Here is a 16,727-nt window from a genome sequence, read left to right on the forward strand (position 1 = left end):
CAGCTTAGTGGAGTCTGCCACTAGCACAGTCAGTTTAGTCAGCTCAGCTATCCCCATTGAGACCGTGTCTGTGCCTCGACCTAGGTTGGGCAAAACTAAACATGGCGGTGTTCGCCTTAGCAATCTCACTAGAATAAAGCCCTCCTCCATTCCTGTCATTATTGAAAGAGATTGTGATACCTCACATCTCAAAATAGGGCTACTTAATGTTAGATCCCTCACTTCCAAGGCAGTTATAGTCAATGAACAAATCACTGATCATAATCTTGATGTGATTGGCCTGACTGAAACATGACTTAAGGCTAATGAATTTACTGTGTTAAATGAGGCCTCACCTCCTGGTTACACTAGTGACCATATCCCCCGTGCATCCCGCAAAGGCGGAGGTGTTGCTAACATTTACGATAGCAAATTTAAATTTACAAAAAACCCCAGACGTTTTCGTCTTTTGAGCTTCCAGTTATGAAATCTATGCAGCCTACTCAATCACTTTTTATAGCTACTGTTTACAGGCCTCCTGGGCCATATACAGCGGTCCTCACCGAGTTCCCTGAATTCCTATCGGACCTTGGAGTCATAGCAGATAATATTCTAATTTTTGGTGACTTTAATATTCACATGGAAAAGTCCACAGACCCACTCCAAAAGGCTTTCGGAGCCATCATCGACTCAGTGGGTTTTGTCCAACATGTCTCCGGACCTACTCACTGCCACAGTCATACTCTGGACCTAGTTTTGTCCCATGGAATAAATGTTGTGGATGTTAATGTTTTCCTCATAATCCTGGACTATCGGACCACCATTTTATTACGTTGCAATCGCAACAAGTAATCTGCTCAGACCCCAACCAAGGAGCATCAAAAGTCGTGCTATAAATTCTCAGACAACCCAAAGATTCCTTGATGCCCTTCCAGACTCCCTCTACCTACCCAAGGACGTCAGAGTACAAAAATCAGTTAACAACCTAACCGAGGAACTCAATTTAACCTTGCACAATATCCTAGATGCAGTTGCACCCCTAAAAACTAAAAACCTTAGTTTCTTATGTCAAACTCCCTGGTATACAGAAAATACCCAAGCTCTGAAGCAAGCTTCCAGAAAATTGGAACGGAAATGGCGCCACACCAAACTGGAAGTCTTCCGACTAGCTTGGAAAGACAGTACCGTGCAGTATCAAAGAGCCCTCACTGCTGCTCGATCATCCTATTTTTCCAACTTAATTGAGGAAAATAAGAACAATCCGAAGAAAAAAAAATGGATACTGTCGCAAAGCTAACTAAAAAGCAGCATTACCCAAGAGAGGATGGCTTTCACTTCAGCAGTAATAAATTCATGAACTTCTTTGAGGAAAAGATCATGATCATTAGAAAACAAATTACGGACTCCTCTTTGAATCTGCGTATTCCTCCAAAGCTCAGTTGTCCTGAGTCTGTACAACTCTGCCAGGACCTAGGATCAAGTAAGACACTAAAGTGTTTTAGTACTATATCTCTTGACACAATGATGAAAATAATCATGGCCTCTAAACCTTCAAGCTGCATACTGGACCCTATTCCAACTAAACTACTGAAAGAGCTGCTTCCTATGCTTGGCCCTCCTATGTTGAACATAATAAACGGCTCTCTATCCACCGGATGTGTACCAAACTCACTAAAAGTGGCAGTAATAAAGCCTCTCTTGAAAAAGCCAAACCATGACCCAGAAAATAGAAAAAAAAACTAATCGGCCTATATCGAATCTCCCTTTCCTCTCAAAAATGTTAGAAAAAGCTGTTGCGCAACAACTCACTGCCTTTCTGAAGACAAACAATGTATACGAAATGCTTCAGTCTGGTTTTAGACCCCAGCGTAGCACTAAGACTGCACTTGTGAAGGTGGTAAATTACCTTTTAATGGCATCAGACCGAGGCTCTGCATCTGTCCCCGTGCTCCTAGACCTTAGTGCTGCTTTTGATACCATCGATCACCAGATTCGTTTGAAGAGATTGGAAACCGAAATTGGTCTACATGGACAAGTTCTGGTCTGGTTTAGATCTTATCTGTCGGAAAGATATCAGTTTGTCTCTATGAATGGTTTGTCCTCTGACAAATCAACTGTAAATTTCGGTGTTCTTCAAGGTTCCGTTTTAGGACCACTATATTTTTCACTATATATTTTACCTCTTGGGGATGTCATTCGAAAACATAATGTTAACTTTCACTGCTATGCAGATGACACACAGCTGTACATTTCAATGAAACATGGTGAAGCCCCAAAATTGCCCTCGCTGGAAGCCTGTGTTTCAGACATAAGGAAGTGGATGGCTGCAAACTCTCTACTTTTAAACTCAGACAAAACAGAGATGCTTGTTGTAGGTCCTAAGAAACAAAGATCTTCTGTTGAATCTGAAAATTAACCTTGATGGTTGTACAGTTGTCTCAAATAAAACTGTGAAGGACCTCGGCGTTACTCTGGACCCTGATCTCTCTTTTGACGAACATATCAAGACTGTTTCAAGGACACCTTTTTTCCATTTACGTAACATTGCAAAAATCAAACATTTTCTGTCCAAAAATTATGCTGAAAAATTTATCCATGCTTTTGTTACTTCTAGGTTAGACTACTGCAATGCTCTACTTTCCGGCTACCCGGATAAAGCACTAAATAAACTTCCGTTAGTGCTAAATACGGCTGCTAGAATCCTGACTAGAACCAAAAAATGCGACCATATTACTCCAGTGCTAGCCTCCCTACACTGGCTTCTTGTTAAGGCAAGGGCTGATTTCAAGGTTTTACTGCTAACCTACAAAGCATTACATGGGCTTGCTCCTACCTATCTTTCCGATTTGGTCCTGCCGTACATTCCTACACGTACGCTACGGTCACAAGACGCAGGCCTCCTAATTGTCCCTAGAATTTGTAAGCAAACAGCTGGAGGCAGGGCCTTCTCCTATAGAGCTCCATTTTTATGGAATGGTCTGCCTACCCATGTGAGAGACGCAGACTCGGTCTCAACCTTTATGTCTTCATTGAAGACTCATCTCTTCAGTAGGTCCTATGATTGAGTGTAGTCTGGCCCAGGAGTGTGAAGGTGAACGGAAAGGCACTGGAGCAACGAACCGCCCTTGCTGTCTCTGCCTGGCCGGTTCCCCTCTCTCCACTGGGATTCTCTGCCTCTAACCCTATTACAGGGGCTGAGTCACTGGCTTACTGGTGCTCTTCCATGCCGTCCCTAGGAGGGGTGCGTCAGTTGAGTGGGTTGAGTCACTGACGTGGTCTTCCTGTCTGGGTTGGCGCCCCCCCTTTGGTTGTGCCGTGGCGGAGATCTTTGTGGGCTATACTCGGCCTTGTCTCAGGATGGTAAGTTGGTGGTTGAAGATATCCCTCTAGTGGTGTGGGGGCTGTGCTTTGGCAAAGTGGGTGGGGTTATATCCTGCCTCTTTGGCCCTGTCCGGGGGTATCATCAGCTGGGGCCACAATGTCTCCTGACCCCTCCTGTCTCAGCCACCAGTATTTATGCTGCAGTAGTTTATGTGTCGGGGGGCTAGAGTCAGTCTGCTATACCTGGAGTATTTCTCCTGTCTTATCCGGTGTCCTGTGTGAATTTAAGTATGCTCTCTCTAATTCTCTGTCTTTCTCTCACTCTTGGATGACCTGAGCCCTAGGACCATGCCTCAGGACTACCTGGCATGACTCCTTGTTGTACCCAGTCCACCTGGCCATGCCGCTGCTCCAGTTTCAACTGTTCTGCCTGCGGCTTATGGAACCCTGACCTGTTCACTGTGATTACTATTATTTGACCATGCTGGTCATTTATGAACATTTGAACATCTTGGCCATGTTCTGTTATAATCTCCACCCGGCACAGTCAGAAGAGGACTGGCCACCCCTTATAGCCTGATTCCTCTCGAGGTTTCTTCCTAGGTTTTGGCCTTTCTAGGGAGTTTTTCCTAGCCACCGTGCTTCTACACCTGCATTGCTTGCTGTTTGGGGTTTTAGGCTGGGTTTCTGTACAGCAATTTGATATATCAGCTGATGTAAGAAGGGCTATATAAATACATTTGTAATTTGACCTATGACGGTGCCACGTTGAATGTCACTGAGCTCTTTAGTAAGGCCATTCTACTGCCAATGTTTGTTTATGGAACTTGCATGGCTGTGTGCTTGATTTTATTCACCGATCAACAATGGGTGTGGCTGAAATAACCGAATCCACTCATTTAAAGGCGTGTCCACATACTTTTGTATATACAGTTGAAGTCAGAAGTTTACATACACCTTAGCCAAATACATTTAAACTCAGTTTTTCACAATTCCTGACATTTAATCCTCGTAAAAAGGCCTTGTCTTCGGTCAGTTAGGATCACCCCTTCATTTTAAGAATGTGAAATCCCAGAATAATTGTGGAGAGAATGATTTATTTCAGCTTTTATTTCTTTCATCACATTCCCAGTGGGTCAGAAGTTTACATACACTGAATTAGTATTTGGTAGCATTGCCTTTAAATTGTTTAACTTGGGTCAAACGTTTCAGGTAACCTTCCACAAGCTTCCCCACAATAAATTGGGTGAATTTTGGCCCATTCCTCCTGACAGAGCTGGTGTAACTGAGTCAGGTTTGTAGACCTCCTTGCTCGCACACGCTTTTTCAGTTCTGCCCACACATTTTCTATGGGATTGAGGTCAGGGCTTTGTGATGGTCACTTCAATACCTTGACTTTGTTGACCTTAAGCCATTTTGCCACAACTTTGGATGAATGCTTGGGGTCATTGTCCATTTGGAAGGCCCATTTATGACCAAGCTTTAACTTCCTGAAAGATGTCTAGAGATGTTGCTTCAATATATCCACATAATTTTCCCTTCTCATGATGCCATCTATTTTGTGAAGTGCACCAGTCCCTCCTGCAGCAAAGCACCCCCACAACATGACGCTGCCACCCCCGTGCTTCACTGTTGGGATGGTGTTCTTCAGCTTGCAAGCCTCCCCCTTTTTCCTGCTAACATAACAATGGTCATTATGGCCAGACAGTTCTATTTTTGTTTTAATCAGACCAGAGGACATTTCTCCAAAAAGTACAATCTTTGTCCCCATGTGCAGTTGCAAACCGTAGTCTGGCTTTTTTAATGGAGGTTTAGGAGCAGTGGCTTCTTCCTCGCTGAGCGGCCTTTCAGGTTAAGTTAATATAGGACTCGTTTTACTGTGGATATAGATACTTTTGTACCCGTTTCCTCCAGCATCTTCACAGGGTCATGTCCTGTTGTTCTGGGATTGATTCGCACTTTTCGCACCAAAGTACGTTCATCTCTAGGAGACAGAAGGCGTCTCCTTCCTGAGCGATATGACGGCTGCGTGGTCCCATGGTGTTTATACTTGCGTACTATTGTTTGTACAGATGAACGTGGTACCTTCAGGCATTTGGAAATTGCTCCCAAAGATGAACCAGACTTGTGGAGGTCTACAATTGTTTTTCTGAGGTCTTGGCTGATTTATTTTGATTTTCCCATGATGTCAAGCAAAGAGGCACTGAGTTTGAAGGTAGCCCTTGAAATACATCCACAGGTACACCTCAAATTGACTCAAATTATGTCAATTAGCCTATTAGAAGCTTCTAAAGCCATGACATCATTTTCTGGAATTTTCCAAGCTGTTTAAAGGCACAGTCAACTTAGTGTATGTAAACTTCTGACCCACTGGGATACAGTGAATTATAAGTGAAATAATCTGTCTGTAAACAATTGTTGGAAAAAATGACTTGTGTCATGCACAAAGTAGATGGCCTAACCGACTTGCCAAAACTATAGTTTGTTAACAAGAAATTTGTGGAGTGGTTGAAAAACAAGTTTTAATGATTCCAACCTAATTGTATGTAAACTTCCGACTTCAACTGTATAGTGTATGGTGACTGCTTCATTTGGCTGGCCGATAATCGTCATTCAAAATTCCATGACCGTCACACATCTGGTTTCTCATCAGTGGAGGCTGCTGAGGGGAGGACGACTCATAATAATACCTGTAATGGAGTCAATGGAATGGTTTCAAAGATATGGTTTCTGGGTGGTTGATACCATTCCATTGACTCCATTCCAGCCATTACTATCAGCCGTCCTCACCTCAACAGCCTCCACTGTTTCTCATAGTACAGCTTTCAACACTATGCACTGTTTATAATCATCTAAACTAATAAAAGTGATCCTGTGCAGTCACATGACTACGAAATGTCTAAAGGTAATTTTGTTATGATAAAGAGCAAACAGTATCTGGTATAACAACACATTGTATTTATCCTGGGGAAGTCCAGGCTATGCATACAGTACAGTAGTATAACAGTGCTGTTTTTTCATCTTAACATTTCAGGTTAATACTCAATCCCCTTCGACAGACTCAATAAGCTTATTGCAGTGAGTCCATCACAGGGGATTGGACCTTCGTAGAATCACTCCAATCTGAAGTGAATTTGAGAACACAGAACAAGAGTAAAGCGAGGAGAGTGCAACAACAACGTACTGTAACCAGGACAGCCTCTGTCAATGTTCATGTTCCTTTACAGGGGGCATGGCCTTAGTGAAACCTCACTGCCGTAATCAGATGCCCGTAATTCACTCTCTCTCTCTCTTTGGATCACAGGAAGAAAATGGCAGCTATCCCAGGGGACATTTTACTGCGCGGAGTATAGAAAAACTCTGACTGGGTCAACATGAGGTCATATCTACACTGGGGTCTGAAATGATTGACACCCTTGATAAAGATGAGCAATATTTAATGACTGTATAAAAGAAATAACTAAAATACTGAGTTATATTGTATGCTAAAAAAATAAGGTAATTGTATTATTTTATACTAATACAATTGCTCAGAGAAAGATATTTGTTCAGCAAGTAAGACATTTTTTTCTCAAAAAAAGGTAGGGGTCCAAATTATTGACACCACTAAAGATTCTTATAAATAAAGTAGTCAAAAGTTTAGTATTTGGTTCCATATTCCTAGCAGGCAATGACTACATGAAGGTTGTACCTTTACAAACTTGTTGGATGCATTTGATGTTTGTTTTGGTTGTGTTTCAGATTATTTTGTGCCCAATATAAATTAATAGTAAATAATGTATTGTGTCATTTTGGAGTCACTTTTATTGTAAATAAGAATAGAATGTTTCTTAACACTTCTACATTTATGTGGATAAATAATATAATTCCCAAAAATATTTTTTGCATACAATATAGCTCGGTATTTGAATGATTTATTCTATAATTATTGCTCATATTCATCACGGGTGTCAATAATTTCATACCCCATGTTACATGGGGCAACGCTAGCAGATACACAGACTTCCACAAAACTACCTCTAACTTCCTTCATTACTGGACACAGAGACATAAAAACGGTATCCACATGTTAATCGGACTCTGGTGAAGTAGATAAGGCGCCTCATTGCCAAAATCCAGAGGTATCCCTTTAAGGTAGTACCTCAACATGCTCAGGTACAGAGGGCAGTCGGGGCACGAGCTGTCTCGTGGTCTGTGTTGTTGCCATCTTTGTTTGGATTTGTGTCCCTGATTCTTTTTTTCTGCTACACATAGCATGTCAATTAACGATTGTGGCAAATAACATAAAAAAAGGTCACGATTTATGAACTATTAATCTGCTAGATCCATAAAATAGAGAAGTCTTGTGTAATCAATCTTTTGTGACCGTGCTGTAAATCCCAATATTGTACACATTTCCTGCTTCAAACCTTTCCTGTTTGTCTGTCGAAATCAGTAACAATAACAGGAAAGAAAATACAAATTGGGTACAAGAAAAAATGCATTAAAACAATGTAGCCTAACCAGAACCCTCATAGTGAATGTGTGGCAAGAACATAAGTCCTTGGCCTGTTCTGGGAAAAATGTATTTTTTTTTTTACAGAGAAAGCTCTGGCTAGATTTGGGTCAAACGTTAGCACAGCCTCTGTGGCCAGGACAGCCAATACACCTTTAAAAAGAGGGCACATACGACCTGGATCCACGAGGTCTTTGGCTTTCAGGCCACTAACCACCCGTGACCCTTATAAACTGTAAATAACCCCACATATCATTTGGACAGTTAAATAGCTAACAATTCAGTTTATTTCTAGGGACATTTAAGCTTTGGCAGTCATTAGCACATTATACATTGTCACATTTACAGTACTAGTCAAGAGTTTAGACATACCTACTCATTCAAAGGTTTTTCATTATTTGTACTATTTTCTACATTGTAGAATAATAGTGAAGATGTCAAAACTATGAAATAACACACAAGGAATCATGTACTGTAGTAACCAACAACAACAACAAAAAGAGTTAAACAAATCAAAATATAGTTTATATTTCACATTCTTCAAAGTAGCCACCGTTTGCCTTGACAGCTTTGCACACTCTTGGCATTCTCTCAACCAGCTTCATGTGGAATGCTTGAAATTCTATTATTAATCCACATAAATGTAGAAGTGTTTAGAAAAATACTATATTCTTATTTACAACAAAAGTGACTCCGAAATGACACAATACATTATTTGGAATGAGTAGGTGTGTCCAAACTTGACTGGTACTGTACAAGGGTTTAGATCAATGTGGGTTTTGTATTACACTCAAAGATCAAGAGTCAAAACAAGTCACTAATGTGACTTGGCGCAAAGAAGGGGGATAAGAGAGTGAGAGGAACCAGAAGAAAACAGCGTTTCCTTGAGTTGGGTGAAGTCTCAAATGACATCCTATATAGTGCTCTCATTTACCAGAGCCAGATGGGCCCTGGTAAAAAGAAGCGCGCTACATAAGGGATAGGGTGCTATTTGGGACGTAACCGAGGACCGACTAACTCGCTGGCTTCCCTCACGTGGCTACAGTGCACTGGGTCGATAAATCCAGGAGGCATGCTGCTGCTGCGTTTGTGTGTTTGGGACCGAGAACCATTACCCCAAGCTTTTCCCCTGAGACTGAACAAAGTGAAGGCAAGGCAAGCATTCCGCTCTCTCTGCTCGTGCCGCCGCCAGCCATTTGCGCTTGTTATTCCGTGTCGCCCAGAACCTGCTGACTCTGCTGTGTCATTGAGTAACCATGGTCTCTGTGGCTCTGGGGAAGATTAGCGTAGCTACTAGCGGCATCTTCTTGAACAGAATGGATGCCCACACGCAGGTTCTCTTAGGTACGCAATATAACTCCCCTGAAGAACCCATCTCATGGCTAATGTGTGCCATAAAAAGATGCATAGAGCAATTCAATTTAAAAATGGCCAATGGTTTTAGATCACCATTAAGCTAGCTTCTACCTCTATTTTCCTTTATTAACTTCATATGAAACAAAATTCCAATTATACAACCGTCTCCCCTATCTAGCTACTGTACTAAAAAGATCTTCCTCGGCATGGACACACTGTCACTGACTCTCATTTCATCCATGGAAACCAAGTGAGAGAGCCTGTCAACCCCCTCCCTATGCAAACACAACCAAAATATGGTCATGTTTGCACAGTGATTAGAATGGTGGGAGAGAATAGCTGACTGGGTCTGGCTGACGGAGTGAATAGCAGAACTCCTCTGAGATCGAGCCAAAGCAGGTCCCAGAGGGAATCCATGATCATAGGATTCACAGAAAATTCAGTATCAGGTGTCTTGTGTCGAGGGACCCATTATCCCTGTCCCCTAGTAAACCTGATTGCCAATGTTTCGCGTGGTGTAGTGTTAAGACATAATGTGTAGCTTAGCCAATGTGTAGCCCTTCCCAATGTGGGCTTATCTGATGAAAGATCCCCTGACAGTGACTTTTTAAAAACTTTTTTACAACATGTTTTCGTGAAACAAAGTACATATTTGTGCAAATCACTGTTGTCATTGTTTAGTCTGAAGGACATTTATCCTGGTCCCCTTTATTGTATTAAAACAAAAGCCATTTTCTGATATAAAACTAAAGGGAAAATGTGACTTGCTTCAGGGGAAACACCGCATTTCAAACAATGTTTCAACCCTTGAGGTGGGTCAATCTAAATTGGACCAACAACAGACCCACACCTGTTAGTTTAGAAATAGACTCTCGAAGTAGAATGGGTGAAATGGATGCCAGAATTGCACAATAACAGGGTTTTTATTGGTGTTGCAGTGCCAATACACTGCTCAGATTTTCTGCATGAGTCACAGACCTAAAAAGCCTTTGGACAACAAGTGAGAAGTACTGGCAGACCTCAGGCCACACCATAAGCGGCAATAACCCACTTATGAGAAGTAGGCTTATCAGCAAACGACTAGGTCTATTGACCACTGACTGAGTTTGAGAGAAAACAGAGAATGACACATCTAAAAGATATGTTTAATACAATGCTACTGCTGTATCTAGTAAAAGTCGACAGAGAAAAAGTGATTGAGAAACCCCATCAACCACAGACATAGATAAACCCACTGACTGACCTGAGTGAAAGCGAGCAGGATTCCTTCTCTAGGAAGGCTCACACTCTGAGGCCTTTATTTAGTACAGGCCTCCACAGGTCAGTTCACTTCCTGAGGACTTACCCAGTATCATCTAAACATAGTCTCCTGTGTAACAGGGGTTTAAGGGGTGAGAGAGGTTCAACTTGAATCCTCACTGACTGGTCTATAGTACATTATGCAACCAGCTGCTTTAAGCTGTGTTTCAACAACCAGGTCAGTGGCAGTGCACAGTGCAGTGGTTACATGTGGATCCTTTGACGCAGATGAGTTACAAGACCTTGCTTAATTCAATACAATTAATAGGCCTACACATCAACATACACTGAGTGCACAAAACATTAGCTCTTTCCATGACATAGACTGACCGGGTGAATGTTGATCCCCTATTGATGTCACCTGTTAAATCCACTTCAAATCAGTGTAGATTAAGGGGAGGAGACAGGCGAAAGAAGGATATTTAAGCCTCCAGACAATTGAGACATGGATTGTGTATGTGTGCAATTCAGAGGGTGAATGGGCAAGACAAAAGATTTAAGTGCCTTTGAGCCGGGTATGGTAGTAGGTGCCAGGCGCACTGGTTTGAGAGTGTCAAGAACTGCAACACTGCTGGGTCTTTCATGCTCAACTTCCCATGTGTATCAAGAATGGTCCACCACCCAAAGGACATCCAGCCAACTTGACACAACTGTGGGAAGCATTGGAGTCAACATGGGCCAGCATCCCTGTGGAATGCTTTCGATGCCTTGTAGAGTCCATGCCCCGAAGAATTGAGGCTGTTCTGAGGGGAAAAGGGGGGGTGCAACTCAATATTATGGTGTTCCTAATGTTTTGTACACTCATTGCATATGCTATTGCATGTCATCTGGTTTCATTAGGAAACATTACCCATTACATTATGCAAAAGCTTAAATTAATTAATTAATTAATTCCAATGATTGCGCAATTTCAAAAAGGTACTGTACATTCACTTCTGAAAATGTATTACACATAATGATTTTTCCACAACTTCTGAAGGGACATACCAACATGGAAAAAGCTAAAAAGATCCTCAAGCCATTTGAATGCACAAAACCAATAACACATGGCAGCAAAACCTCCCTTAGTCAGTTGTGAGTGTGGCATGCCAAACATTAAACTCTAGCACAGTTTGCACAACAAAATGGGGGTTGCAGTGGTGGTGACACAAAGAGTCCATTGTTCTGTTGAAGCGAAGTTGGTCTGAGAGACTTTGAGGAAAATCCATTTCTGGTGGCTCTTAACTTCAGCAGGCGCCCTCGGGGTGTTATGATGTGATGATGGGAGCCTGCTGTTGTACTGCTCATCTAATAATAATAATAAATAATAATAATAATAATAATACTAATTTGGTGGGTGCATTTATTTGTCCTATTTCCCACTTGTACAAGATGTTTTCAGAGTATTTTGAATACTTACAGACAATGCGATTAATCACAATAAAAAAGTTCACTAACATTTTAGAACTGATTAACTCTCATTGCGCTAATTTGAACATAGTGCATTTTTAAATACAAATAAATGCTCCCATGCATTTGAACCCAGGTCTGTTTGGTATTTGAAATAATGTATTTGGAATACTTTCAAATAGGCCTACTTCCAATAGAAGCAGTCGATTCGGGCCATAGTATTTAAAAATACTTGAATACAAAGAAAGTAAGTATTTAATGAAAATCTGTTTTTAAATAACAAACAGGCTTGTATTTGAACCCAGGTGTGGAGCTTTCTTCCTGAGGGTGTCCACAGGGTCTGGGTCAATCCCATAGCAATACCAAAAAGAAAAGGTAAAAGATTGAAATTCATGAATTGAACTTACTATGGGCAATTTTCCAGGGACGTGTTTGCATTTCAACAGCATTACAAGTTATAGTAGTCATGAGGGCAAGCCAGCCAGTGGTGACACAGGGCTGACTAATCCATCAGTTTATAGTACAATGAATAAGCATCAGAGACCACATGAAGGAAAAATTGCACGCTGGCCAGAACTCTGTGCCATCTGACAATTCAGTCTCCTGTAGCACAAACTAGAGGACGGCGCCAGGAGAGAGAGCAGCAGAGCAGTAATACAGTCAGAGCAGTAACCTGACACCGACTAACAGTGTGCAGCTACACACGGTCGTAGGCCAGGATGATAGGATCCACTGTGGAGAGAGACTGGGAGAGGTGTGCTATGCAAACAGAACAGGCTAAACACGCTAGCTAGATGCCCAGTACTGGGTCAGATCACCAACACAACACACCAATATTTACTTTCATTCAGAACAATTTAGTAACATTCCTTGCCAGAATTTCCGCCTGATGGTTCAAAAAACAAAGCAATGCTGCCATAATAGAATTTGAGCTGAGACTTTTTTTTTGAATGAAAGCGTCATGTTCTGTTATAATTATCATAATTACCATAGATATTCTTTTCAATTACTATTGTAATTCCTAATTCTATGATCGTTACCCTGCATAGCTACATCTGAAAGCAGAGTGGGTGAACCATAGAATCAGGAATTAGAATACTAGAATGGCTTTGAACCTTCTTATGATGAAAGGTCAGCCATTTTGGTCAGGGAGTTGGTCAACCATGGTTTGCCAGTGCTGTGATAAGATAGTGTAAAATAATGCATTTTATGAATTTTTCTGCACTGTATGTTTGTTAGCTAGCTAGCTAGGCAGACAGTTTTAAGGAATGATTACATTAATTTCTCAAATTAATTGCCAACATTCCATTCATATCACATGCCTTACTCTTATGTTCCTACATAAGTAAAAGCCGGATTATGCCTCTACTGCCATTCATTCCAATTAGACTGGTTTGGATTTTTTCCTGACAAATATGGCTGCCATTTTCAGCCCATTCTAAAACGCTGAGGTTTTATGATCTACCGCCAGGCCATCAGACTGCTGAACAGCTAACCCTAGCTGTCTCCCTACACAGACCTGTACCTTTGAGACTATTTTCACGCTAGAGACGATCTGCATTTCAGAGACTATTCACACTGACTCTCCACACATCCAACCCTTACAGACAATCACAAACGCAACCCATAACCCCACACACAACAACCCATAACCACTCAAACACACCCCAAGTCAACGCAGCTGCTCTAGTATACACACACTACCCACTGGTTGAATCAACATTGTTTCCACTTCGTTTCAATGAAATTACATTGAACCAACCTGGAACTGATGTTGAATTGACGTCTGTGCCCAGTGGGTACGCACTATATTTGTAAATACAACACATTCATTATCTATTATCTTATTGTGTACATATCAGGCTAATACTATGCATATTACCTCTTCTATTACAAAAATGGTATATTTGATTTGACTCTAATTATTGATAATTGTACTGCAATGTTGAGGGAACTAGCACACAAGCATTTCGCTGCACCTTTTATACCTGCTGTAAACTGTGTATGTGATTTGAATTTAGACTTCTTATTTACCATACTGTACCTCCAAGAGCTGTGCAAATTTGGAGATCGCTTTGAAATTCACTATTCCGTTGACAGTCTATCGACCACTAACAATGTGTTCAAGACCCCCGCCCCCCCTCCAAAAACGTTTTTTTCTTTAAGATTAGCCAGCCAAACAATAACGCACACATTCTTTCTACTCTCACGGTTTGCAGCCAATCATCACCCACTGAGTAAGCTTGACTGTATTGTGGGTAGAAACACAGTAGGTTTGTCACCACAACAAGTAGTGTAACCATCATACAACATTCTGATATTGTGTGGATCATGTAGCACATACCTAGAGAGGTTGGTATGTGGAACTTACATAACAAATCCCAGTCAGCTCCCCTAGCCTGGTACGAACCATCCTGATCTCACGAGCTTACATTCTACTACGCTACACAGACACATCGCATCCGTGTAGCGAAACAGAATGTAGAGAAAGGAAAGGGAAGATACCTAGTCAGTTGTACAACTGAATGCGTTCAACTAAAAATGTCTCTTCCGCATTTAACTCAATCCCCTCTGAATCAGAGGTGCGAGGGGCTGCCTTAAAAATCGACAAGCTCACGAAATCAAGACGGTTGGTATGAGGCTACAGCTCCCGTGTTCTTGGACTGCTTCTGCTTTGCACTGGGTTAGGAATAACCTGCAGAGCAAGTGAAAAATGTAAGCGACCACTGAGTGTAAGCAAAGAGGAGCTGAGTGGACGCTGGCGTCTTCACAAGGGCACTCGTTTGTGTGTTTCTCTCTTTGCACCAAAGGCAAATATTGTATTGTTTATAACACATTGGAGGCCTGAACACTATACAGTAGATGTGTGGGAGCCATAAAATGTGCAGACCTTTATTTATTTATTTATTTATATATATATATATATATATATATATATATATATATATCATGTTTACATGGTGATGTCTCTATTCTTTATGCCATTAGGAACACTGCGCAACTCTGGGGCTATTACAATCCCAGAAGCACATCAGTACAGGAATACACTCCACAGACAAAGTAGAACAGTTCTTAGGTTTCTACTCTTTAATATAGCACCAGCTAAAGGGTTAAAGTCAAGAAAATGGCACGGTGTAGCGACTACACATAGTATCTTATTGTAGGAGAAAACACAGGAGAATGGAAAACAACATTGTCCTTTCTCCTAGAAAACAGCGCCTTTAAGCAATATATTAACTTACAGCAATTTCCCTGCAAGCAGACATGGATATTCCAGTTCCTTCAATTTGCTTCAGTGCGTACTCCTTCTCATCTTTCCTGCAGAGAAACAGACAAATAAAAAAATAGGACATCACAATCCAGCTTTATTGCTTTGGCAATGTAACACAGGGACAAATCTTGAGCATTGTCCCTGAGCGTAACACAGGGACAAACCTTGTTCTTGAGCATAGACAGATTAATAAAATACTGCATCAGGTATTGAAGGTTGTGTGTTTATGAGCGAGAGTTAGAAAGGACAGGGGAAATGGAAATGATGGAGACGGACTGCTCGACGTGTTCTTATGGAACAGTAGAATCCCTGCCATTAGCAATATCCTCTTGCTGAAGACAGCTCTTCCCTCGCCACAGGCATGCTCTGTTGTTGTTGAGTGCAGCCTCTCATCATTATCTAACCACCCTGCATTTCACCCCCCCAATGCAAACACACGCTCTGGCTTCAACCATAGCCTACATACAGAATTCATAGCACACACAGTGCAGAATCAGAATGATCAAAGACAAATAGGATTTGATTTAATAAATGCAGTGTCAGGAAAAATCAGAGGGATTTTTTCTTGACATTGTATTCTGAGGGTATTCCTATGCCCTTGTAAAAACTTGTTGGTGGTGGGAAAAGGCATTGATGAGATGTGCCTGCCAATGAAGAAATGTGAGACATATTGTGGTATGCACACATACAGCACACTACGATGCAGGGGACAATTGATTATCTGAGATAAGCAGTATCCTCGTAGTAGGGGAACATTTATTAAGCCAATATTGACTCTTCAGAAAATATTATTGAGACTAATTCAAACATGTTAGATTGCAGAAAATGGTTTTGGTGAAAAGGTGAAAAACTTTGGATAATGAAGACCAAATGTTGTACTACAAATCCATAGTGAGTTGATTCATGTTTTTTTAATCAAACATGACATCACCAACTTGCCTGATGCACAGTAAACAACACTGTAATCATGAACAACACAGTGGATTGTCTAGTCATAGAAAATGATAATGCACAACAAGAATACAAACATGAGTTTGGAGGGTGGGGGGGGCTTTTTCTTTTGCTATTTTCCACCACATAATACGAATGGTGAATAAAGGATGCTTCCCTACCGAAACAGTTCAGAAGAGTTTGTGCATATATTATGATGACATTTTGTGATGTTTTTGTTCGTTTTGGACTTCGGTAAGGGTTTTTTCGACTGTTGAGCACACATTTCTTTCCTCAAGGCTAGCGGAAGTTCGGGAGCCGAATTCTACGCCCCTTCGTTCGTGATTGGTCAACTGCAGGGATTCTTCAATATTCTTTGTTGTCATTCAACGAGAGACGACTCATTTTCATTGATAAATACAGCGCCAAACATCTTAGTTACTGTAGGTGTAAAATTGCGCCACCAAGATCGCCTCGGCAAAAACTTCTAAATTAATGATAGATTTCTTGAGTTATCTTAAATTACTTCTGACTATTTTGAGGAAGGATAGGAAAAACTATTGACGCTTTTTTCTGGTCTTTTGAGTATGCGAGCACACTCGTTTGGTTCGCTAGCAGCCAGCCGAACTGAAGCATGCTGACGCCTTAAGGCTGTCACAAAAGCCTACATGGCCACAATCCTGATTC

General features: G+C 41.3%; 1 protein-coding gene across 4 annotated transcripts in view; it reads right to left on the reverse strand.

Annotated features, from left to right (window-relative positions):
- The window catches only part of LOC115194053 (cyclin-dependent kinase 19), a 65,846-nt gene that overhangs the window by 39,728 nt on the left and 9,391 nt on the right, over positions 1-16,727 (reverse strand). For 3 of the 4 annotated variants that reach the window (XR_003878279.1, XR_003878278.1, XM_029753361.1), the window contains exon 2: positions 15,082-15,157. Coding sequence is in view for 2 of the 4 variants with exons in the window: in XM_029753361.1 (XP_029609221.1) it covers positions 15,082-15,157 (76 nt within the window). In the remaining 2 variants the exon portion in view is untranslated. Of the gene's footprint in view, positions 1-15,081; positions 15,158-15,274; positions 15,477-16,727 lie in introns of those variants that run through there. The other variant, XM_029753379.1, reaches the window with a different exon arrangement.

Source organism: Salmo trutta, chromosome 1 (assembly GCF_901001165.1).
Source record: "Salmo trutta chromosome 1, fSalTru1.1, whole genome shotgun sequence".
In the NCBI taxonomy this organism is placed as follows: domain Eukaryota; kingdom Metazoa; phylum Chordata; class Actinopteri; order Salmoniformes; family Salmonidae; genus Salmo; species Salmo trutta.